The 26,629-nt window shown below is 47.5% G+C and overlaps 1 protein-coding gene across 26 annotated transcripts in view; it reads right to left on the bottom strand.

Moving 5' to 3' along the window:
- CLASP2 (cytoplasmic linker associated protein 2) overlaps window positions 1-26,629 on the bottom strand; it is a 2,039,150-nt gene that overhangs the window by 758,804 nt on the left and 1,253,717 nt on the right. For 13 of the 26 annotated variants that reach the window (XM_078688301.1, XM_078688302.1, XM_078688307.1 and 10 more), the window contains one exon: window positions 15,613-15,630. The exons of the other annotated variants lie outside the window; for them this stretch is intronic. In XM_078688301.1, the coding sequence (XP_078544427.1) occupies window positions 15,613-15,630 (18 nt within the window). The remainder of the gene's footprint in view (window positions 1-15,612; window positions 15,631-26,629) is intronic. 26 annotated transcript variants of the gene reach the window in all.

Here is a 26,629-nt window from a genome sequence, read left to right as displayed (position 1 = left end):
AATTTTTTATAAATAAGCGAAATCGTGCTATCAGGAACGTGTCCGTCTAGTACCCTGTCTTCAAGCGGGGACGACTCCGGAATCTCCACACCCGAAGGGAAGACCGAGAGCACCGCGTGGCGGACCTGCGCATAGCGAAAAAATTCGCGATCGCTCAGAGCATACTCGGTTTTCAATTCCTCAAACGTCTTCATTCTCCCCTTAGTCCAAACATCATCAATCCTGCTGATACCTATCAAGTCCCACCTATCAAACCCCTTCGACTGCCAGAGAGAGCCAAGTCTATCGGATGCATACAGTGGGGTGGCACGAGTCAATTTATCAGTCCACCCAAGCGCCATGGAAGCATGTCTCCACACCTGGACAGCCGTCCTAGTGGGGCCCGTTACGTTTCGAGGGGTGATTCTCGAGTAGAGGGCTCTATTATAGTCACCCCCCGGTAACAACCATTTGTCCATCTCGAAGGCCGGATTCGGCAAAGGGCCATACATGCAATGATTTATTGCCCCCAATTGAGACGCCCAATAGTAGCGACGGATATCAGGCAAAGCAATTCCACCGTCGTACCACGGGAGCGACAGTTTAGCGATGGCGATCAGGGGCCTACCCCCCCACACCAGTTGTCTCTGTAAACTCTCAACCTCACGGAAATATTTAGCCGGGACAACGTCAAGTGTGTTTTGCAATGCGTAGAGGAAGCGGGGCAGTGACATCATCTTAAACAATGCCGCTCTACCTAGGGGAGAGAGAGGGAGTTTCCCCCAAGCGACAACATCTGCCCGAAGGCGCTGAAGAGGGGGCAGCAAGTTCCGGTCAAACCGCAGTTCAGGTTTCAGAGTGATAAAAATGCCTAGGTATTTAAAACCATCTCTCACAATCGCGATAGGACAACCACTTGGCAGAAGAGGGGCGTCTCCCGACAGGACGTATACACAGGACTTCGACCAGTTGATGACAAGACCCGAGTTTTTGCGAAAGGAATTTAAGACATCGAACAGTACAATGAGGGATTTACGGGGAGATGTGAGATACAGCAGAATATCATCAGCATAGAGAGATATACGGTCCTCAAACTCCGAATTCCATCTAATGCCCTTCAGGGACGGCTCCCACCTCAACCAGGCCGCCAGCGGTTCCAAGGCGAGAGCAAACAACAAGGGGGACAGGGGACAGCCCTGTCGCGTACCCCTGCCCAGTGCAAAGGGTGCAGAGACCCGACCATTGACCACCACCTGAGCCATGGGACCGGCGTAAAGCAATTTGACCCACCGAACAAACTCCGGACCGAAACCAAACTTGGCAAGAACCGCCCACAAATACGGCCATTCAATCGTATCAAACGCCATCGTAGCGTCCAAGGACGCCAAGATGGCGGGCTCACGTAGCGTCTCGGCTCGTGCCAAGACGCCATGCAACCTTCGGAGGTTAAGCGCCGTGTTGCGATGCGGTATAAAGCCGGATTGATCAGGGTGAACCAGGTCCCCAATGACAGTCGCCAAACGTGTCGCCAGCAGCCTGGCCAAGATTTTAGGCTCCGCATTAATCAACGAAATGGGTCTAAAAGAGGCACAGCGATCCCGAGGTTTACCATCTTTGTGGATGACGACTATAGTGGCCAGTCTCTGGTCTGGTGGGAGAGAACCCACCTCCAAAGACTCGAGAAACATAGAGCGCAGATGTGGAGCTAGCGTGTCCGGGCGTAGTTTATATAGCTCAATGGGGAGCCCATTAGGGCCCGAAGCCTTGCCGGATCGGACCGAACGGACAGCAGCGGCAATCTCGTCCACAGTAGGCGGCACATCCAGAGCATCCCTATCAATGTCAGGCAATCGGGGAAGTGCAATATCCCGCAATAGCAGGTGGGAGTCCTGCTCAGATCGATCAGACACCTGGGAATACACCTCGCGGAAGTAATCGGCAAAACATGTGACAATATCAGCAGGGTCAGTACAACACTCTCCATTCTCCCCAACAATCACAGGGACGACACGACTTGCATTCTCCCTCTTATCCAGCCAAGCAAGTAATTTCCCAGCCTTATCACCCACATCATACAGGCGGCCCTGCTGTTCCCTTCCCATTTCCTTAGCAGCTTCCGTGACCAGAGCCCTGTATTCATGTTGTTTCAACTCCAATAGATGTAACCCCTCAGCGGTGACCTCAGATTCCAAGCACCCCTCCAGGGCTGTGACCTCCCCCTCAAGGCGAACCATCTCAGCACGGTTGGCCAACTTCACGCTACCAATCAACGAGAGGGCCTGGCCACGAATGACAGTCTTGTAAGCTTCCCAAAGTAAACTCGGGGAGGAAACAGAGCCCACATTTTCCGCAAAATAACAATCGTGTGTTTTAACCAGCTCAGCCCTGACCCTGGGGTCCTTCAAATACCAGGGGTTAATCGGAGCCACTCGGCCCGCCGAACCTTGCCGTGCATCAACCACCAGCCAAAGCGGAGAATGGTCCGAGATACCCCTTGCCAGATGTTTAACTTCCCGTATGAGGGATGCATGGGCCGAGGGCAGCAATACATGATCTAACCTCGAGAGACTACCATGAGCACCAGAATGATAGGTATATTGCAATCGCCCCGGGTGAAGCAAGCGCCAGCAATCAGTGAGCCCCAGCGTCTCTAGGAAGTCACTCAACCAAGTCTGGGCCTTCGGCAGTTCCCTGGGAGGGTGACGGCCACACATCCCCGAGACCACCGCATTAAAATCACCCCCAACCAAAAGCAGACCCTCGGGGAGACCCAGGATAAGTCCACTCAGATCCGCGAATGTGGTGGCTTGGAGGCCCGGGGGCACGTACACGGAAATCAGAATAAGAACCTTCCCTTCCCAACGCCCCACAATGGCGGCGTATCGTCCCTTATCATCCAGTATGACATCATCAATGGCCAAGGGGAGGGAGGTCCGAATCAAAATGCCCACCCCTCTGGAGCCTGAAGTGAAACCCGAGTGCGCCAAAAGGCGATAACCACGCCTGTTCAAAGCGTAGCACTTGTTGCCGAGCAAATGAGTCTCCTGTAGTAAGACAACATCAGGAGACAAACGTTTCAGCAATTGCAGCACCACCCTCCTCTTGATCCCATCCCCCAACCCGTTCACGTTCCAACACAATATCTGAAGTCCCCTACCCCCCATCCCCGAATTCAGCCCCTTCCCCGCCCCACACCCAAAGCAACTGCATAAAACAGGAGTTTGCCTTTCCTTCGCCTTGCAAATAACAATAAAATTCAAACCAACAACCCAATCCCCCAACAATGCAAACAAAACAACTATACCCCCCACCCCGCACCCCTGCTGAAGACCTAAAAGCCCCATAAACTTGCAGTGTGCCTGTCGCCCAACCACCCAACTAATCTACGAAAAGAAAACCCAGGAGGAGAAAGGACCCGCTCACCCCCCCACCCACCCCTAAAAGGACTAATACTTGCAAACATTAATGACACAGCATAGCACAGTTCAAAGCTAACATGAAGGGTACGGGGTCAAAGTCGACATCTACTCCTGCTCCGTCGGGCCACCGTCCGCCCGATCCGATCTGCCAGAGTCCTCAAAAGGTTCTTGATCCGCAGGCAGCGAGTCAAGCCAGTCACTCACGACCCCAGGATGGTCAAAGAAAAAAGTACGGTCCCTATGAACCACCCGCAAACGGGCCGGGAAGAGCATGGCATACTTCATAGACCTTTCCCGGAGTCTCTTCTTGACCCCTTGAAACCCCAGCCTCTGTTTCTGGACCTGTTGTGTAAAGTCCGGATAGAAGCTGACAGTAGAGTTCTCAAAGGCAATGGGACCAGACTGCCTCGAAGCCTGCAGGATAGCGTCTCTGTCCCGGAAATGAAAGATCCTCGCAATGATGGGTCGTGGGTTAGCACCCGATTTAGGTGTGCCGCCGGGGATCCTATGTGCACGCTCGACAGCGAAAAACTTGCTGAGACCCTTGGGCGCCAAGTGATTCAGCACCAGGACTTCCACCAATAAGTCCGTCGAGGCAGCAGTCGATGATTCCGGGACCCCAATCAGGCGGATGTTGTTGCGCCTGGCACGGCTTTCATAGTCCTCTAGGCGCCCAGAGAAATAGTCATTAGCTTTCCGCAGATTCCCGACTTCAGCCTGTAAGTCAGAGACGTCAGTGACCAGGCTAGTGGTCTTGAGATCCAGGGATTTGACCTTTTCGTTTGTCTTCGCCAAATCCGCCCTGATCAGATTGACATCAATCGACACAGTATCCAGTTTGAGAGTCAAGGCCTCATATTGTTGCCCCAATGAAGCCTTCATACCGGTAATGGCGCCCATGAGATCCCGCAACGAGGGCTCTTCCTCAATCGATGAGTCCTCCGGCATTGCCGTCGAGGGTTTAGATGCTGCGCCCGGCGATCCTTTAGGGAGGGTGTACCGGTCCATAATATTCGTTTGCAAAGCACTCCCTCGAACACCCGGTTTAGCCTTGCGCCTCTCACTCTCTGGCTTGGTGGCCATCTTAGATCCTGGACCCGTACGGGTCGCCTGTTGGCGGGTGAAAATGGTGACTGCGGTGGCAAATGCAGGACCAAAAGGGCGAAGGTGGTGCCAGTCTCAGAACTGAAAGCCACGACAGATCGGCATCAGAAGCGGATAGACCAAAAGTATAGGCACGTCCGGCCGTCTACGTAGCTAACAAAGTCAGGTTGATCTCCGGACGGGAATCAAAACCAAAAGTGGTCGCCAGCCCATGCAAGTCAGGCAGTCCGTTGTTGTTCACTTACTGGACGGCAGGCCAGACAAGATAGCTCGGGGCGTCACCCTGGAGAAGGCCAGAAACTGCGACGATCTGTAGCTCTGGACCCCGAAGTCCAAAAAAGTTTTTGGGAACAGATAAATGATCAGTAGAACTGCGCCAATAAACACCCGTCGTCCGAACCAGGATAAAGTACAGGATAGTCGATGGAGGTGGCGAGGGTCCGGGAGCCCTGTGCTCACGCGACCATCTTGGGTGCGCGCGAAGCCCCTCCTCCTGGACTTACTCTTATTGATCTGGAGACCAGAGGCTTCATTATAGGGATGAAGAATCTCCAGGCAATAGGGTCCAGAGACCGGGGGGTCCATTGAGGAACAGGAGAATGTCATCAGAGTGTAATGATATTCGGTCTTCAATTCCATTTCCAGCTCCGTATCTGTGCATCACATCGCATAAGGCGGGCCAGGGGTTCCACAGCTAGGGAAATAATAATAGGGAGAGAAGGCAACCTTGGCGCATACCCCATTGGATTTAGAAGGGGGTGGACAAAATACCATTCACCCGGACCTGAGCTATGGGGCCTTTATAAAGGATATGGACCATTCTGCAGAAAGTTGCCTCCAAGCCAGCTCACAGGCGGACCGCATACATGACATTCCAGGAGACTATGTCAAAGGCCTTAGAGAAGACTATAGGAGGAAGGCCAAGTTACCATCCAGAGCTTATGCCTGAGAGAGCTGCATGCACTCTGCAAATGCAATGACGTGTGCTTCTACCCAGCATAAACACATACTGTCCGGGTGGACGAGAGGGTAGAGTCCATTTGGGTCACCAAAACCTTCGCATAGATATTAATATCCACATTAATAATTGATTTTGGGCAGTAAAAGAAGCATCGGTATGGGAGGAGGCTCTCTTTATGAAGAACTACGATAGTGACAAAATCTAGGTCTGGGGGAAGCTATCCCTGTCATAGCGCTATTGTGTAGAAGTTTATTTAGTAGGGGGTTAATGTGTCACAGAGCTTCTTGTAATATTCGATGGGATATCCATCAGGGTCTGAGGTTTTCCTTGATTAACGACCCTTATGGCCAAATCAATCTCTTCCTTGGTCAATGGTTGGTTTAGTTCTTGGGATAAGCAGTGTGGGACGGAGGCGATCGGAATGTCCCAAAAAGAAAAAAAAGTTACTTACCCAGTACACATCTGTTCTTGGCATGTACAGCTGTAGATACACATGCTCTGCATACTCCTGTCATCTAGTGTTGGGTCCGGATGTTTGCAAGTTGTTTTTCTTTGAAGAAGTCTTTCCAGTCAGGAGGTAGGTGACTCCTTTCCACGACAGTGCGCATGGGCATCGACTCCATTGTTAGATTGTTTTCCCGCAGAGGGTGAGAATGGAGTTAGTAGTAAAGAATAGAGATGTCCATGCAAATGCACGTATAATAAAAGAGTCAGCTGCAGCAGCTGCAGGTACATGGGGAGGCGGGTGAGCGCATGTGAATCACAGCTGTCCATGCCAAGAACAGATGTTTACTGGGTAAGTAACATTATCCGATCGAGGCATGTGAGCCGTAGATCACATGCTTTGCATAGATTATACAGCAGTATTTTCCCAGGTGGCTAACCTGTAGCTGTTGGGAAATGTCTGAAAAAGTGTTTTAAGTACTGATTGGCCCACATTCACTTGTTGTCTTGCTAACAGATCTACACAATAGTACTTGGTGAATGTGTGTGGTTTAGACAATGTTGCAGCTTTACAAATGTCAACAATGGGGATGTTTCCTACGAAAGCAAGTTGAATGTGCTCTAGAGGGTACAGTTAAAATTCTTTGTACTTTTGCATAACAAGTTTGAATACATTTAACAGTCAATATTGCAACACCTCACTTGGAGATAGGATTGCCCTTGTCTGGTGGTGCAAACGCAACAAAACGTTGCTTGGTTTTACAAAATTATTTTGTTCTTTCAATATAAAATAAAAGGGCTCTTCTGACATCTACGGTATGTAGAGCTCGTTATGCCACAGAATCAGGTTCAGGAAAGACTACTGGTAAGTGAACTGAATGATCGATGTGAAAGGGAGATACTACCTTAAGTAGAAATTTGGGGTTAGTATTAAGAACCACTTAGTTTCTGTGTAACTGGAAAAAAGTTTCTTCTCTGGGTAGTGCCTGTAGTTCACCCACTCTCCTCAGTAAAGTGATTGCAATGAGGAAAGCAGTTTGTCACATTTATGCATGGGTTCAAAAGGTGGACCCATTACCCTTGTGAGAACGATGTTAAGATTCCACACTGGGGCAGGTGGAAGGCTCGGTGGTATGACTCTTAAGTCCTTCCATGAAAGCTTTTATTACAGGCACTCTGAAAAGCAATAAATGTTGCCTATTCATTAGATTTGCAGCGAGATGTAGTCGTATAGAAGTATAAGCTTGATCGCCACTCAAACCCCTGCCCGTACCCTCCGCTCATCTACTTCCGCCCTCCTCACTGTTCCTCGCTTTCGCAAATCCCGCACTGGTGGTACAAGATTTTCTTTGATGGCCCCCAGGTTCTGGAACTCCCTCCCTCTATCTATGCGCTCAATTCCCATCTTTTCACACTTCCGCAAAGCGCTCAAAACCTTCTTGTTTGCCCAGGCCTACACCTGTTAACTCCCTCGGCCCTGTCTGTCTCTGTTGTTTAGAGCTATCAGCGCCAGGAAGCCGCTTGGCCACAGTGCGCTCAATAAATATCTCATTCATTCATTCATTCATTCATTCATAAGCCAATCCTGACTATTCTAAGTGTAACAGGTAACAAATTATGTTTTGTTTTGAAGCATCAAGAGGATTGATGTTATTGTTATTGCAGTAGATAACAAAACAATTCTATTTAGCTGCGTTGCAGGCTCTTGTAGTAGGCCTTCTAGCCTCCCTAATGATGGTCATACAGTCTGGAGGAAGATTTAGAAAACCAAATTCTATGACTTCAGGAGCCAGATCACATGGCTCTGTGTGAGAGGACTGGATGTTAGGTGCAGCTTTTGATGTGGAACCAGAGACATCTCCAACAGGGTTGTGAACCATGTTTGACGGTTAGTGTGAGGAATGTTTGTCTGAGCTTCCGAACTACTAATGAATGAGTGGGAGAGGCGGAAAAGCGTAGGCAAATATCCCTGACCAGTAAATCCATAGTGCAATGCCTTTGGAGCGTGGGTGTGGGTACCTGGAGGCGAAGCTTGGGCATTTTGCGTTTTGGTGTGTGGCAAACAGATCTATGTGAGGAACTCCTCAACTTTGGAAGCATGGAAGGAGAACCAGAGGGTGACGTTTCCATTCGTGTATTTGCTGCCTCTGTCTGCTGAGCAGATCGAAACTCTGATTCTTCACTCCTGGGAGGTGTTTCGCTAGGAGATAGATTTTGTGGTGAATGGGCCACCTCCAAATGTCTTGGGCCAAGTGTGACAGTTGGAGAGAGTGTGTCCCTCTGTTTTTGTATGTAATACATAGCTGTCATGTTGGTACAAACTAGGACATCTTTGTCAACTAGGTGAGTTGAAATGCTTTGAGGGCTAGAAAGACTGCTAGCAGCTCTAAATGAACGAGTTACTTACCTTAAGTAATGATGTATCTGGTAGAGACATAGTATAGCTGGAGATTCCTTAACTTAGAATATCCCCAGGCGTCAGACTGGATCCGGAAAACGTTCCGCAGCAGCACCTCTGCGCGCCGGGAGGCGACGCCGCTCGACTCCGCCCTGAAGTCGTCCATGGAGATGACATCAGCGGAACCATATATGCCTCAGACGTCGGCATAGGAAGACGCTCATGTGCTGACTGACTGGGTGGGCTGTACTCTGGGCCCGGGCTTGTTGGTGTCGCGTCTGCTCCAGAATCGGAGTTGACGCACACAGTCGGTGCCAGGGAAACGTCCGCAGACGAGGACCCGGCATGAATGCCTGCTACCTCTGTGGGACCCGAAAGTGCACCAGGGGGAGGGGGAGACTAAAAGAAAGCCTGGAGTGCCTTAGAATACGCCTCCATTTGGGCACCAACTCCCAACTCCAGAAAGGGAGGGTACGGAGGATGTGGTAAACGTGCGCCCGTACCTGGCACAGCACGAGAGGAATGGACGGCAGCGGCACGGACATTCGACGAAGACCTCCGCAGGGGACGCCTGTGCTTACGTTTACCTGTTTTCACATGGCGGTCGCGGGAGTGACCTCGGGAACGAGCCCAATCCCGAGAGGAAGCACGGAGATGGGAGGGAGCTGGACCGGACATCCGTGCCTCCAGCAGTTTCATATGGCGCTCTCTCAGGAACTTGGGCTTCATCCGCTGACAGGCATTGCACTCTTTGGAGACGTGGTGCACGACAAGGCACCACATACAGATAAGGTGCAGGTCAGTGCCAGCCATCTGACGCGCACAGGCTTCGCAAGCTTTAAAGCTAGAAGGCATTGCACACTGTTCCCACGACACCGAGGGTGTTGAGAAGGCCCAAAACCAGGCCAAGGAACTGCTGGTTTTCCAGGATCCGCGCTCGGACGCGGAAAAGAAGAAAAAAAGAAGAAAACTGACGTCAGCGCACTGGGAGGGGCATATATGGCTCCGCTGACGTCATGTCTGTGGACGATGTCAGGGCGGAGTCGGGCGGCACCGCCTTCCGGCATGCAGAGGTGCTGCTGCAGAAAGTTTTCCAGATTCAGTCTGACGCCTGGGGATATTCTAAGTCAAGGAATCTGCAGCTAGACGGCTCTATCAGATGGTTGTTGTAGAGCGATTTTTGCTGTTGGTTCCACAGACTTTGCACTGTTTGGTGCTGAAGATGAGCCCCCCACAGCCAGTGAGGGACACGTCCGCTGTTAGCATGGTCTGTGAAACTGGGTCTATAAAGGGCCGTCCTTTTGATAAATATTGTGTGTTCCACCACTGCAGAGAGCGATGAGCACAGCCGCTTACCAACACTAGATCAGTTAAAAGACCCTGTGATTAGTTCCACTGACTAGCTAAGCATTCTTGTAGGGGGCGCATGTGAAGCCTTGCATGGGGAACGATCATAATGCAAGATGCCACCATTCCCAGTAGTTGCATTTACACTCGAGTTGGAAGCGAGTGATTGGTCTAAAACTGGAGAACTAGGTCCTGAATGTTGCGAATTCTGGCTGAGTTGGGAAAGCCTTTCGAGTATCTAAAGTGGCTCCTAGGTAGTTTTGAGTATTGGAAGGTTGGAGATGTGATTTTAGCACATTGACTGTGAACCCCAGTTGATGTAGCTGTTCTGTAACTGTAGCGTTCTGTAAGTGTGTTGGAGATATTTTGGATACGAACTGGCTTTGATGAGCAAGTTGTCCAAGTAGGGGAACACATGAATGTGTTGTCGTCTCAGATGAGCAGCGACTACTGCCAGACACATTGTGAAGACTCTGGGAGCAGTGGTGAATCCGAAGGGGAGTCCCCAAACTGGTAATGTTGGCCCGCTATCACAAATTAGAGAAATTTGCGATGAGTGGGAGGTATTGGAATATGAAAATAGGTGTCCTTTAAGGCTAGAGTAGACTGAGAGTCACCCTGTTTTAGGAGTGGTAGTACTTGTTGAAGTGTTACCATGTGAAAATGGTCTGACTGTATGTAAAGATTTAATTCTCTGAGTGCCAAGATTGGTCTGAGTGAACCGTACTTTTTGGTATTAGAAAGTAAAAGGGTATACGCCCAACCCTTGGTATTGTAGTGGGACGGGCTCTGTAGCCTCTTTCAGAAGGAGAGACTAAACCTCTTTCTGAGGAGGTGTAGGTGATCCAGTGAGAGGTTGTGTGACCTTGGGGAAATGTTTGGTGAATTGTTGGTAAACTCAAGACAGTTACCAGAACGGATAATCTCAAGAACCCATTTTTCTGTAGTTATGGACTGCCAGGCAGGTAGAAAAAGTAAACGACGCCCCCGACAGGTGTTAGATGGTCGGGGTTAGTGTAGGGAAGTCACTGTTTGGTGTTGGAGGGGGAGGCACGTGTATTTGAGCCTCTACCTCTACCCTTGCCATTGTTGCCTCTGTAACCCCCTCTGAAGTAACCCTTAGAGGCAGAGGTTGATTTTGCCTTTATACATGGTGGTAGTAGTGTCTGAGGAGGTACTTTTTCGTGGTAGAAGGAGAGCCGAAAGGAACCAAGTCCTGGTGTTAATTGAAGGGCTCCCATGGATTTCACCACCTCCCTGTCATTTTTTCATTTTTTCCAATGATGAATCTCTCACAGGTCCAAATAGGTGTTCCTTATTGAATGGAATGTTCAGGACAGAAGTCTGAACTTCTAGTTTGAATCCTGAAATACGTAGCCAGGCATGCTTTCTTAAAAGGACGCTGGTGTTCAGAGCTCTAGCAGCAGTGTCTGCAGCATCTAGCTTGCACCTGACTGAATTATTTGAAATGAGCTGTCACTCCTGCACTAGGTCTTGCCCTTTGGGCTTGTGCTCATCAGGTAAAAATTGGAGCAACTGCTCCATCTCATCCCAATGCACCCTGTTGTATCTAGCTAGCAGCGCTTGCGTATTGGAGATGCACCAGAAGTTTGCAGCCTGAGAAGCTACCCATTTCCCCAAAGCGTCAATCAGCTTAGATTCGTTATCTGGGGGTAGAGCTTTTCCTGATTGTGAATTGCCCTCTTGCGTGCGTTGGACACCACTAAGGAATCCAATAGAAATTGGTCCTTTATGTATGCTGAATCACATGGTGTTGGCTTATATTTCTTATCTACCATAGGGATAAGGATATGGGGCCTTACAGGGTCATTAAAAATATCGCTCACATGCCTGATCATACCCTTGAGCATGGGAAGTGTGTGTGAGGACCTTTGTGTGCCACTAAGGGCCTGGAAAAGAAAATCCTCTTCTAGGGATTCCTTATGGAGATGAACTCCAAGGTAGTTGGCAGCTCTACCCAGCAGTTCTATATAACCTACACAGTCGTCCGTTGGAGGGCATGGTAGGGTAGAGGTCAGGATCATTCCCTGTGGGGGAATTGGTGTATAATCTGTCCAGGTGTCTGGGGGTATTGGTTCATTGTCACCAGCCCCATCACTCCGAGCTTCAGGTGTATGTGGTAGTGAGTGTTCAGGTGAAATCATTAAACGTTGAATCTGAGGAGAAGGAGGCGATGGATGGGGTAGAGGAGAAGGATTAGTACCAACATTTTTCCATTTTAAGGGAATGTGGTAGGCCTCTTCTGTCTCGGGTTTCCGTTTTATTGTCAGTTTTGTGGAGATATGTCAAGTAGTTGGGTGAATATATAGCTCTTTTTGTTTGGGATCCAGTTTGGAAATCGGAGCATCGAAATGTTGTTCTTTAGATGGAATCTGCACACCAGTTTGTTTTGGTGCCAAACTTTTCGGTGCCGGTGGTTTGGATGCTAGCGTTTTCCGTGCCGAGGATTTTGGATCCGAAAACGTTTTGGGTGTCGATGGGGCGGAGCCTGTATTCGACATTGATCCAGAAGGTTTCGACTCATAGCCCGTTTTCGAACGGCTCTGCTCGGAGCCGTAAGGCTTTTGGATGCGTTTTGGGGCCGAGCCAGAGGGCGAGCATCTGAAACATGTTCTCGATGCTGACCGTGGCCTGGAGGCGGGGATTGGACCATAGCCGGCTTTTTGGGCTGAGGTGGACTTTGGGGCAAGTGAGGGACTGTACTCACGGGACGCTGCCCTTGGGGGATGTCGTCGTCCCCGTCGAAGCCGTAGTCAGAGATGGAGATCAGGTATTGCGTCTTGTTCCTCCTCAGCTCCCATGGCGTCTCTGGCCACTTGCTCCGAATCCTCTCCGAAGAGGTCCGGAATGGAACTTGTGTGTTGGCTCTGCATGTGGCAACGTCGAGCCCGAAGGTCGCGAAACCTCTTTTTCAATCGGAAAGCCTTACACGCATCCCAGTCCTGTTCTCTGTGCTCCTGAGACAAGCACAGTTTGCACACTTGAGTCGATGCGCGGATACTTCGCGTGGCACCAAGGGCAGAATTTAAATGGAGTCCGTTCCATTAGCTGCGAAGCGGACTGACGCTGGTAGGCCCGACGGCCTTCCACAATCTACCCCATCAAACGAGGGGTTTTTAAGTAAATATGATATGCCGAGAATGGTATTACGCAATCAAAAACAATACCGTCGAGGGGGAGTGTCTTGCGCACCAAGGGAAACCGAAGAAAAAGTGTCAAACCGGAGTGCAGCAATTTGCGCCAGAACCCGATGGCAGAAATAAACAATCTAACAATGGAGTCGATGCCCATGTGCACTATCACTGAAAGGAGGAGTCACCTTCGAAGAAAAACAACTTGCAAACATCTGGACCCAACACGTGATCTACAGCTCACATGCCTCGAACATGGAGTTCTCTGTCTCTGCTGGAGGGGCTGGAAATTGGGCAGAGATATTTTGGTAGAATGTCGCAGAGGCCTGGGCAATTCTGAGCAGTTCTTCGCGGACATGGTCATCTGATCCGAGGATGGCGGGGAACCACTCCTAGATTTAACCCCAGATTGATAGTTATGGAGGAGGGGTTTTATTTCAATTAGCTGCTTGAGCTGTTTCGCCATCTCCTTTTCCCAGTTTTAGTCTGCATTTGACTTTTTCAAGAGTGGAGCGATAGTAGTGTGATTTAGAAGGTTTAGTACAATTGCTGACTAAAGAAAGGCATTTAACATGCGGGAGGTGAGGATTGGTCCATGTTTCAGTGTGAAATTATTTTTAGACGCCAAGCTAAACATTTTGCCAGTCTCTAAATATTTGAAGGTTGTGATTATGTTCTTTAATGCCTTGCTTGGGTTTACAACATTTTACAAAAGCAAAAGTATCTAAGGTAGCTGAAACGTTAAGGTATGGGTTGATCACTAGGGATGAAGTGATGACTTGTAGGGGTTTTGCTGCAGTGTGTTGACTCACAAACTAGCAAAAGGATATATATTTTTAAGTGCCTTTAAAGGCTTGGGGATGGAGCAAAGGTTGAAAGTGATGGATGTGCAAGGGAAATGTTAGGTTAGTCGAGATAATCATTGGTGTGATAATGTCTATGGATGCACCACTGTATTAGTCAACTAGGTTGCACATGAAAATAAGGTCAAGCATGTGCTCAGTTGTGTGATTTGGGCTGCTATCTGTTGCAAGCTGACTACTTGCATGTTCTCAGTGAGGTATGTTGCCTATTTTAAGTCAGGTCAACTAGCTGATAAGTTGAAACTGCACATGATCTCAATTTTGTATGTCTTGAATAATAAGTGAAACACCTTTTCAAGGAGTTCTTATATGAAATTGTAGTTTCCTGAAGGTCAGGAGAAAAATGCTGCAATGAGAACAGCTGGAATTTAAGTATATGTGAACAGCTGTGAATTAAAACAAGGAATAGGTAGTTCCTCAGGTCAGGGGCGTGTGGAAAGGTAACACCTCCCTCTCTCTCAACTACTCTCTTCTTCAAGGTGCTTTAGTATCCTGCAACGAAGATAATCGACACAGGTATTGCATCTTGTTATGAAAAGTGTCACAGTAACCCCCTATTTGTAGTTGGTAACTGGTACTGGTGTCCTTCATCTGTTTGAAGGCTCAATGCCTATTGATGCAATCAAGCGTTTATAAAGAGATGCTCGCTGTCCAGCTGGTAGAGGTTATCATCACCACTAAAGGGCATATTTGTCTCCTAGCATTCGGAAGTGGCAGGAGTTGTCAGTTTTAGACTGATGTCAGGCAGTAGTGAGGTGGTGTCAGTGGTTTGGGGGCTTAGAGTTACAGTTGAGCAAAATTTTGGGTGCACCCAGTAATGGCACTGCCAGTCTCATGCTACCATGGAGCTTACTTGTGAGGGAGTGTGATGGGAGTTGAGCTGTAGTCAGTCTGGGTGTGGTCTTAGATCTCAGCGGTGGGCATTAGGGCTCAAGCTGGACTGGATAGTCAGGTTGCGGTCACATATACTAAGCTCCCTTGGTTACCGCTGCATCTAGCGCCGGTCCGAGAAGGCCATGGAGCCTGTACTAAATATCCAGCAACTCCCACATCACCTAACACAAAAGCAACCATTTTGCTTGGGGACCAGTGTCATGGTAGTGGGGGGCTAATAGAGTTTGTGGGATGGCAGCATGCAAAAACCGGCATTTTAATTTTATAAAAAATTGTTTGACACTTTAAGAGTACCATAGAAACACTGAGTTCAATGGAGAAAAAAGTAATTGCTTTCTGAAAGCAATAGCCAACTTCAGACAAGCCCCAGTGCTGTTCTATTAAATTCAATATCTGGTAGTATAATAAGATCTTAACAGTATTTCCCTACTTTAAGCACTGGCTACAAAACAAATGCACTGGCATTATAAAACATTCCATAAAACATTCCATATTTAGCTAACTCTTTCAAAGAGCCAGCACGGTTTTATTTCAGTAAGTGAAGCAAAACAAGGTAAGTGTGTTTTCTGCAGCAAAATAACTTGGAATAATAATCAGAAAGTTTACATGTAAGTTATGAACAAAGCAATAATAATTTAGAAATGCATAGTAAAGAATGAGAAAATAATGTATTAGAAAAACAAAAAACATTAAAATAGGACATTAATCTACTTGAGAAGGTAGCTCTAAAGAAGAGACTGATGCTACTCCTGTAGGCATTCTGCACACAATACTGAAAATAATTAAGTACCTCTTTGAAAAGAAAGCTGCAGAGATCTTAAGTACAATATGCAAACTCCGTGCACAATAACGTAATTTCCGGCACAAGATTGTAATGCAGCATTTTTGTAGCATAAATATCTAATACTTTGAAAAATCATGGATGCCAGCACAAGACAACAAATGCGTGCAAGAGAAATGTTCAGACAAAATTTGAAATGAGAAGTAATGCAGAATTCCAACAGGACTATACTATGAAGGTATTTTATACTCTATCGAAAGATATTCTTACCGTCTTCAGAAGCTGTTCCTAAATAAGAAAAGAAATAATGAAATACATAATGATCTTACGCCCAAGGCTTTCTTGTGTTCAAATTATTCTCATGTGAAACACAGGGATAAAATACCCCTAAAGTAGCAATACAGAATTTAAATCAGTCTTTGGGAAAATACAAATGTTCTTTGTCTAATAATAAATAACGACTAGGACAATGCAGGTAAACAAATAACTGTTCGGAATGTTGGAGTTCTATCAAAAACAAGTTGGATCGTTATTACATTTTTCAAATGCATTATACTCCTGATTCAAGCAATTATGTGTTACTCGAGCAAGGAGACCTAAATGGACACTAGACGGAGACAGACATGCACACAGGTAGGGAGCAACACTGATGCTGTAAGAAGGATGTCAGTACAAATACAGCAACAATGTGTAGCACAGTAGACATTTGCAACAAATTCAGGCTTGCAGAGGGATGAGGGTAGGGCATCTGAATCTACAGCACTTACACACTATGAACAAATGCTTATAAGGTAAGCAACATTTTACAATCGTAGCATGTGTGGCTATAGCTACATCTGCCTTGTACAGAGAGAAAAGCAGTAACCTCCATAAGGGGTTGCTAGCTTGTGAATGACGCAGATGTTTAAAACAAAGTTCCTAAGATTGTCTGACCAACCATAGCCTGCAAGCGGCTAATATGTACACACAACATTGTTTTGTAGAGTGTGTGGGGTTGACCATAGGTCAGCGACTGGGATATTACACAAGAAAGCTATGCTCAAAGGTAGAGGCCCACACGGGGGAACAGGTAAGGATAATTTTGCTTAGGGATAGCAGGTTTGGATGCATCTGACTATACAACTGGCTATGCCAGCTTTAAGGATGGGGTGGCCTTTGTGTGGTTTTGCAAACGCTACAAAGAACTTCCCAGATTTGCAGAAGGGCTTGGTTCTGTCCATATAAGGCATGAAAGCCTGTTTGCCGTCTAAAGCGTGAAAGGTTATTTCCACTACTATGTCTGGCTTCAGAAAGAAGACTGGAAGCTCTATGATCTGACTGAGGTGGAAGTGTGATGCCACTTGGGGAGAAATGTAAGATTAGTTCTGAGAACAACTCTATCTCTGTGAACTTGAATGCAAGACTCCGTCATGGAAAGTGCTTGCATCTCACTGAAGCGCCTGAGATAAGGTATGTCTAGTAAGAAAATCAAAATCCCTTTTATACAAAAGGATCTATACAGGGCAAGAATGCAAGTGTTCTAAGGGTGGTCCATGAAATCTGGTGAGAACTAGGTAAAGGTTCAACAATGTGATAGGGAGGCACTTGGGAGATATGGTCCTCTCAAGGTCCTGCATGAATGTTCTGCGTCCTGGAATCCTAAACAAGGAGAAATGTTCCCTGATTTGCATGTAGACTGCAATAGCTACTAGATCTAACCATATAAAAGTGTAGTTGGGCCTCATTTATGCAGATGTAAGAAGTAGGAGATGATATTTTGGACATATGGTTTTAGAGAGGCCAGGAGCTTAGCAACGCAATAGTAGAAAAACCTTTTCCACTTTGAGGCAAACAAGCCTTTGTGGTAGTCTTATACGCTCTGTGCAGGATAGTCATACATCATCATCATCATCAAACCACTTTATTCGGTTAAGTTAAAACCATAAAAGTTCAACACAGACATACAAACATATGTGTGCAAAAATACAGAATACAGTGCCAACAATATAATGCAATCCGGCCACAACAGGCTACGTGCAAAAGGTGCAATACAGTACTGGGCATTTTAGGACAAAATGTGACAGTGCATCCAAAAAATTCAATATACACATCATAGAAATTTCGATCATAATTAAAATAATTTAAAAAGGATTAAAAAGCAAGTAATCTAAAACCCCATTGATTATGAGCTTTCCTCATGGCTGTTCCTCAATCTAGCGGCTGCCACAAGAAAACTGGCTATATAAAAAATCTCATTAGGATCATTTAATAACTGTAAGTACAGTAAGGCTGGCTTTATTTGAATAAAACCCTTTTTTTAGTATTGGAAATAAAAACCTCATTCTGATCTCACTATAGAATTCACAAAACATTATGAGGTGCATTGTATCCTGAACTGAAAAATTATCACAGGCACAGGGCCCTAGCTCTTTCAATCTGCACCACCCCTTTGAGCTTCCTAGAGAGAGGTAAATTAAGTTAAAACGAAAACGTGTTAAAAGCATACAGTGGAAAGGCCTAGTAACGATTTTTAAATAGGGTTCCAGCATAAAAGGTAATGTGCTTTTACCGTCTGTTTTGTCAACTCCAGTTCCTCCCGTTCTAGGGCCCATGAATTTAAAAGCTGTTTTTTCACCCAGCTAAAATCTGTTCTTTAAATTTTCTCAGGGTCGTCAAAAAGGTCCTGTCGGCCCACACTTGCCAAAGTTTCCTTTACATAAACAAGCCATCTAATCTTATGTACATGATCCAAAATGAAACAATCCCTGATTAGTCTATGATTAAGATCTAATTCAGGATTAAGCCATAATTTAAGCCAGATAATAACTGGAGCCAGCCTGAGTTTATCTGTTATGTAGCCCATCCCCAATTCCTGATGAACAGCATAGGTGGGTGTTGACTGGGGGACCGATAATACTCCCCGTAGAAATGTATTCTCCTCTATCTGTAAACCTTCCATGGGTCTGTACCCCTAGATCGATGAGCCATATGTGGCAATTGCAATACATTTCGATTTATAGATGTTCAACATTGCCTCTACAGGTTTGGCCCCCAGCCGTTTTGAAAACCCATTTACGGCCGCAATAGCCCTAGCCATACCATTAATCTTAATTTTATGTTGTGCAGCCCATGTACCATTCTCATCAAAAAGAACCCCAGGTACATAAAAGAGGTTACCCTGGTAACTTCGGAGCCTTCACAATAAAAAGACCTGCAATTTCTTTTACTCTGGCGGCCTCTGCTCATCACATGTGATTTAGCTATATTTACCCTTAGATCTAATAATTTCATAAAATTTCCAAATCCCTCTAGCAGCTTCTGTAGGCCAACTGATGTGCGCGATATCAAGACGGCATACAGAAGCACAAGGCAACGCTCCTGACCAATTTTAGGGACATCTAAACTAACTACATCTAAAAACTTGCCTAAATTATTAATATAAAGAGTAAAAAGTAATGGTGCTAAAATACAACCTTGTCGGACTCCACGACCAGAGCTAAAGTGCCTAGTGCAATTACCATCTTGATCAATCCGTACCCGTGCAGAGAGATTCTGATGCAAGTCAGCTAAAAAATGAACAAGGATCTTTTCCATCCCCATCTCTAAAAGAAACTGCCAAAGCTTTGACCTGTTTATCAGGTCAAAAGCTGACGATAAATCCATAAACGCCAGCTAGAGTATTCCCCCTTTGGCTAAGGTGTATTTACCAATTAACAGGGATAAATTAAGACACTGGTCTTGGGTCCCCTGCCACTTCTAAAACCGTATTGAAAATGTTATACTACCTTATTCTCGTCTAACCATCCCATCAATTTTCCTAAGACCACCCTCCCAAGAACCTTTACAGCAGAATCAATTAGGGAGATCGGTCTATAACATCGGGCATCTCCTCTACTACCCTTTTTAAAAATGGGTACTATAATAGATGTAGCCCAAGAAAGTGGATGGTTTCCCTTTGCTGCAGTATTAAAAATTTTAGTCAAAACGTTTGCCCAGAAAACGTGTTACGTTTGTATAAACCGGCTGGGACACCGTCTGGGCCTGGCGCCTTATTACTAGATATATCCTTAATGGCCAGTACTACTTTCTCCTCATTAAAACTCAAAGGCGGGGTTGAATCTCTTAAAACAGCACAGGGTACACATTCTGTAGATGGGGGAGTATCATATATAGCCTCAAAATGTGCTAACCACTGTTCTTCGGTGATGTTACATTTTGCCACAGTATTACCACTATCAGAGAAAAAGGGCTTATTTACGATTTCCCAAAAACTGAGACTATTTTTTAGAACATCAACGGACATCAAGGCCTCCCAAGCTTCCTTTCTGATATCATTCTTCCTGGCTCTTACAACTAACTTGTAGTCCTTCCTGAGTGTGGCCAAATTAATCCTATTTTGTGGGATCTGTTTTATAGCGCTCATTAATTTACTATGTGCCCATGAACACGTGGTATCAAACCACTTTTCGGCCATTTGTTGCCCCTTTCTTACCGGGACCGTTAGATTCAAAGATATTTGTTTACAGATGGCTGTGAAGGCCTCAATAACCGCTGTGCCCTCAGATGTTACATCTAGACATACATTCAGCATATCATTTACCGACAAGAAAAGTGTATCCAAAAAAATCTCAGGGATAATTTTTGTCCATTTCAGCCTTCTACCCTGATCAGTGGGTTTAATACTGACCTCCACCCTTATGTGACTCGTGGGCCGCCCCAACCCGCAATCTTTATCTAGTTCCAAAATGACCGGGTTGTGATCACTAAAATGTGAATGTTTCGCACTATAAAAATAAACACAAGACAACAGGAGGGGGGACAGGAAAATGTAATCAATCACAGTATTACAGTCTCTGGCTTTAAAAGTAGGGATCCTGCTAATTAATTCAATTGTACTGGGTTCATAGAGATCCACTACTGGTAGGACCTCTTCCAGGCATTCACCCTGCCTATTATGCTCACAATGAGGTAAGACATATACTGTAGAATCACCACTATCCAATCTCCCATGACAATCCTGCCTGCAGAGATGTATATTAAAATCACCCAAAATAATAATTGGATGATAAGTGGTTTGATTATCCCTATACTCCTCTAAAAAGGATTTTAAAATTAACAGATGTTCATTTCCAGTTGAGTAATCTGCTGAGTTATAAAAATTAACTACCAAAAGTGTAATGGAGTTATGGTCCCTCAGTTCTACTGCTAAACAATGGGGTGTCCCCACCTCAACCCTTTTATACATCCATGGCAATTTAACAGAGAATAACAAAAGAAGACCCCCTTTGGCTCTACCAGAGGAAGCAAATTCCGCTGGCTGGGAAAAAGATGTACAGCCATCCAGCCACCATTCTCCCTCCGTGTCCCAGGTTTCCTGAAGCCCCACCAGATCATACGAGTTAATCAGTTGTAGCCACTTAGGATCATTTTTCTTAGATCTTAAGCCAGCAATATTCCAGCTCAAGATACCAAACTTGGACATATTTTGATTACTTGGTCCACAGGGCTTAATATTCTCAGGGTTAACACTCTGATTAGAAATAACTGTTTTCAGTCAATCGTTCTCGTCCAAAGTAGTCGGTGGTGGTAATATATTAACACTATGATTATTTTGTCCCTCCGTACTTGACATCAAATGGTTGGGTCCAACCCCCTGTGAATTTACTAAACTCCTTGTCAGTTGTGCACCCAGTGGTAATCTCCCATTGTTTGAGTTATTTACATATTGACCGATTCTTGTAGAAGTACCCCGTTACCTATCCTATCCCTAGTAGTCCCCACTTTTTGAATTTCTCATTTATTAGGTGGATAAAAAAAGCTCGGGGGGAAACCTTAATGCCCCCCTGAGCCCCAAGGTGGGCAGTCCTGCATATCTTCCCTGCTAGATCATCCCTATCAAAATTTACAACCACACAGTCGCCCTCAATTTCCTTTGAATTTGGACCTACCCAAGCAATGCGTCTTGCCCTGATAATATGAGGCGAGACTTTGGAGCCATTTTCCCACTGATTACAGTCTAGCCAATACTTTGCTTTCCTTAATAAATCTGCAGTAGATTCGTGGGTATTAACTTTCAGCGGCAGTACACCAGTAAGAACAACAACTAGATCACAGCTTTCGAAACTGTGTGGCGCGACTCATTACTGTGTCGCGCCCCAGCCGTAGGTGTGTCGCGTGATGAGATGACTTCTGTCGGGAATCGGCAGAGTCGAGCTGCAGGGGCTTGTGAAACAACAACAAAGCCCTATTAAATGCGCAAGGTCTTTAACGACCTGTGAAGTGCTCGGGTGCGGCTGTGAACGGTCCCGGGCTGCCACACATGAGGAGGGGGGGATGAGTGGGGGCTGAAGCCCTCTGATGCCAATGGGGGTGGGGGCTGAAACCCTTTGATGCCCACCTCATCTCCCGTATAAGGCAACCCTCCGGGCACTCATGACCACTGAACACATACAGAGTCCCGTCTCATCCCTCCTATAAGGGCAGCCTTGGGGTCACTCATGACACGTTCACTGCTAATCCCCCCCCCACCCGTCCTCCTGTAAGGACACTGTGGGGTCACTCATTGCCCGTACAGTGCCGCTGCCCGCCTCACCCCTCCTGAAAGGGCAGCCAGGGTTAGTCAATTATGGCCAGTGAGTGGCATGTACAGTGCCCTCATAGCATGTCATGTGTGGGCAGGGTGGGGGGACGTGCATAAACTGACCGAGCCTGTGTGGAAGCAGCGTGGGTTCACCCACGCATGCAGAAGATGGCTTTTACAGGCACTAATCTACTTTCTCTTAGTCAGTCACCTATGAGCAATAATCCACGCACCACATGATACATCTCCTGCAGGATGGTCCAACGGTCCAGCGTGGGCGTGGCTGCTGAACTCGGTCCGTCACCATGTGTATCAGAACGTGTTGTTAACCTGGCTCAACACTCTCCATTAATATTATCAGGCCAATGAAAGCGGAGGTGTCACTCCTGCAGGTAAAGCCAGACGTTAGGCAGAAAAGGTACATCAGGGTCAGCATTCGGCGTCCAATTCGTGTTTCTAAGCACTTCCTAGCCTGTGTAGGGAAAGGTGATGATGGACAGAGAATAAGATGAAAGGATTTGCTTAAGATCACATAGTTTGAGCAAGTGTGGAAGGCAGGATGAAACCACGGATTTTCATGCCGTGGTTTCATCCTTGCTTGCTATTTCAGATGTTTTAACCCCTGATAGACTGCAGGGAATAAAAGATTGCCTAAAAGAGGCTGCGCTTTAGATGACATCTGCAGAAGTATGATTTGGGGGAGGGAGAAATGGGGGTCCTCAAGGAGTAATTCTAAGAAAGCAATTACGTTAATAAATAATGGTAGAAAACATCCTTTACGCTTTACCATGCAGCTTTTGCCAAACTTTTTTTGTTGAGCAAACTAGAGCCAAAGGTATCAGAGCGCTTTACATGAGCACCAGTTGTGTTACAGACGGACACTTGCATCTTTGTGTGTGTGGCGTTGTGTGTGTGGGGGGGGGTTGTGTGTGTGGGGGGGTTGTGTGTGTGGGGTGTGTGTGTGGGGAGGGTTGTGTGGGGTGGGTTGTGGGTGGGGTGTGTGGGGGTGTAGGGGTGTGTGTGGGGGATTTTGTGGTGTGTGTGTGGGGGGTGGTGTGTCTGTGGGGTGGTATGTGTGGGGTTGTGTGTGGGGTGTTGTGTGGGGTGTTGTGTGGGGTGTGTGTGTGGGGGGGTGTGTGTGTGGGGGGTGTGGGGTGTATGTGGGGGGGTTGTGTGGGGTGGTGTGTCTGTGGGGTGGTGTGTCTGGGGTTGTGTGTGGGTGGTGTGTCTGGGGTTGTGTGTGGGTGGGGCGTGGGGGGTTGTGTGGGGTGTGTGTGAGGGGGGTGTGTGAGGGGGGTGTGTGGGGTGTGTGTGTGGGGGGTGTGGGGTGTGTGTGTGGGGGGTGTGGGGTGTATGTGGGGGGGGTGTGGGGTGTATGTGGGGGGGGTGTGGGGTGTATGTGGGGGGTTGTGTGGGGTGGTGTGTCTGTGGGGTGGTATGTGTGGGGTTGTGTGTGGGGTGTTGTGTGGGGTGTTGTGTGGGGTGTGTGTGTGGGGGTGTGGGGTGTGTGTGTGTGGGGTGTGGGGTGTATGTGGGGGGGGTGTGGGGTGTATGTGGGGGGGGTGTGGGGTGTATGTGGGGGGGGTGTGGGGAGTATGTGGGGGGTTGTGTGGGGTGGTGTGTCTGTGGGGTGGTATGTGTGGGGTTGTGTGTGGGGTGTTGTGTGGGGTGTTGTGTGGGGTGTGTGTGTGGGGGGGTGTGGGGTGTGTGTGTGGGGGGTGTGGGGTGTATGTGGGGGGGGTGTGGGGTGTATGTGGGGGGTTGTGTGGGGTGGTGTGTCTGTGGGGTGGTGTGTCTGGGGTTGTGTGTGGGTGGGGCGTGGGGGGTTGTGTGGGGTGTGTGTGAGGGGGGTGTGTGAGGGGGGTGTGTGGGGTGTGTGTGTGGGGTGTGTGTGAGGGGGGGTGTGTGTGGGGTTGTGTGTGTGGTTGTGTGTGTGGGGGGTTGTGTGGGGTGGTGTGTCTGTGGGGTGGTGTGTGTGGGGTTGTGTGTGGGGTTGTGTGTGGGGTGGGGTTGTGTGTGGGGTGGGGTTGTTTGTGGGGTGGGGTTGTGTGTGGGGTGGGGTATGTGTGTGTGGGGCCTGAACCCACCATAGGTGGTTCGGACTCGCTCGCGGCGCTTCCTCGCGTTACCGTGTCCTGAAATATTTTTCACAAAAAGGCGTGTCACCAACATGAAAAGTTTGGAAAGCTGTGCACTAGATTATTTGCTTCTGGTGGCAAGAAAAGTTGACCTACAATAGGGGCAGATGTGAATTGTATATCAGGCTTCCTTCGTATTGGCTCCTTTCCCTGCGGCCTAGAATTACAATTGCTTTCACACCTAGATGCCCCAAATGACCTTGGTTCTTTACAGTTTTTATCACTGTTTTCATCATTATTTTTTGGCACGTGCCTCCTCTGTGGGGGCAACAAAGGGTATTTTGGGTTTCAGGTTATAGGTGCTGCTTTTGGATTTTAGATCTTGTACAGCTAAAAGAGAACCCACTTCTTGGCGATCGTGCGTTCGCCGATTTTTAAAACTTTCTCACCTCGCTTCCCCGGTCCACCACTGACCTGTTCAGCTTGCTGTGGAGGGAAGACGAGCACAGGAGCACATCGGAAGTGACTAGACTTCCGCTGTGCATCCTGCACCAGTCAGACGGGCCCTTAGGGGTATATAGAGGATGGAGGGGCAGGAGCGCAGCGGACAAGCGCAGCGGGCACGCTCTCAGCACGCCGAAGACTCGCCTAAGACAAGCCCATCTGCGCCCATCCGCGCCTGTTCGTCGCCTCTCGCCAGGGACCCTAGCACTACCAGGAGTGATATGGTAACCTACTCCAGGGGGAATTTACTGAATCTCAATCTCACAGATGGTACGTGTAACAAGCTCTCCTTAACACATAGGAAGGTCTGCTCTAAATGCCCTTGCGGTTTCACCCTTCCTAAGCCCTTGACACTACCGTCCCTCACAGCAGAAGTCCCTCAACAAATTAAGATTGCGCAGCTCAATATAAGATCCTTACAAAAACACCATTTGAAAGTTCACGAGCTAGTAACTAACCACGCCTTAGATATCTTATTCCTCACGGAGACCTGGTTGCAAGACGACATGCACTCGGTCATCAACCTAGCTACCCCCATAGGGTGTTCTACATACACGCTAAACAGACAAGCTAGGGGAGGAGGAATAGAGATGATGGCCAAGTCCCACTACTCGTGCCTATTTTCTAAACTATACATTGCAGGCAGTGAATGTGCCCGCTATAATGTCAAAATTAACCCACAGTTCACCCTCGTGGGCATCCTGATTTATAGGTCCCCGGGACAAGATAGTAGCTTCATAAAATCACTCCTTGACACGGTGTGTTCCTTGGTGGCAGGAACAGCAAATTTTAATATAGTGGGAGACCTAAATACCCATTTTGACCTTATCACCGACAAGAAGATAAGTACACTACTCGCTGATCTGGCCGCATTCCAGCTTAGCCAGCTAGACAGTGGCTCCACACACAGTGGAGGTCACCTTCTAGACCCCATTTTCTCCAATATGACTGATATGACAGTAGAAACACCTGTCCCCATGACCTGGACAGATCACTGATTGGTGATCATGACAATACCCATTGGGGGTACATCCAATATAAGTGATGCCCAGCGAGTACTGAAGCGGCCTTGGAGAAAGCTCCGCCTCGAAGACTTTCATGCTCTCCTCATAGCCGACCCCCACAAGGCTAGTGTTGACCCGGACCTGGGGTTTGAGGGCTTCTGTAGCTGAATCAATCAGGCTCTGGACGCTCTCATACCGACTAAATGGATTAGGGCACGCTCACGGGAATCTAGCCCCTGGTACAACGAAGAGCTCTCCTCCCTTAAGAAAGAGTGTAAAATCGCCGAGCGCAAATGGAGAAAAGAATACGACCACGCGCTTAAAGCCCTTTACGTCCAGGCACAAAAAAACTATCATCAATATATCTGCAGAATTCGAGCCGCATATTATGCGAAGGAGATTAGCAGCAGTCAGAACGCCTCCAAAACTATCTTTAAAATACTAAAAGAACTCAGTGCCTAAAAAACGGTGGAAAAGTTAAATCCTTCGTCCACACTGTGCGAGAACTTGGCATCTTTCTTCATGGATAAAATTCAGAAGATATATAACACCTTCCCAACATCACCGCACCTCAAAGTTTCAGCCACTATGGCCACTCCCAAACTCACAAACATACCTGCGCTTAGCCAAGAGGACTTTCTCAAACTCTGCAATAAAATTAACTCGGCTCGCCTGCAGATCCCCTAAAACCAGCACAATTCAGAGCAGCAGACTGGTCAGTACTGGGCCCTCTTCGGGATATCATTAACTCGTCCTTTTCCACTGCTAAGATACCCTCCAGGTGGAAACAGGCATGGGTTTCCCCTGTCATAAAAAAACACACGTTAGACCCCACTCTGCCTGAAAATTTGAGACCTATATCGCTGCTTCCCTGGCCAGCTAAAGTGGCGGAGTCCCATGTCAACACCATCTTGACAAAATTCCTTGCGACCAATTCCATTCTTGACCGGTCTCAGCATTGCTTCCGTGCTGGCCACAGCACCGAAACGGCTCTCCTGAGTGTGACGGAACATCTCCGGGCCATATTAGATCCTGGCGAGACGGCAGCACTGATTCTGTTAGATCTCAGTGCTGCCTTCGATACGGTCTCACACGAGGTGCTGCTGTTCAGGCTAGAGGAGGCAGGAATATCGGGACAGGCC

The sequence above is a fragment of the Lissotriton helveticus genome, chromosome 4_1 (assembly GCF_964261635.1).
Source record: "Lissotriton helveticus chromosome 4_1, aLisHel1.1, whole genome shotgun sequence".
Taxonomy (NCBI): Eukaryota; Metazoa; Chordata; class Amphibia; order Caudata; family Salamandridae; genus Lissotriton; species Lissotriton helveticus.
Note: the sequence above shows the minus strand (reverse complement) of the source record. Positions and strands in the feature narration are given on the sequence as shown.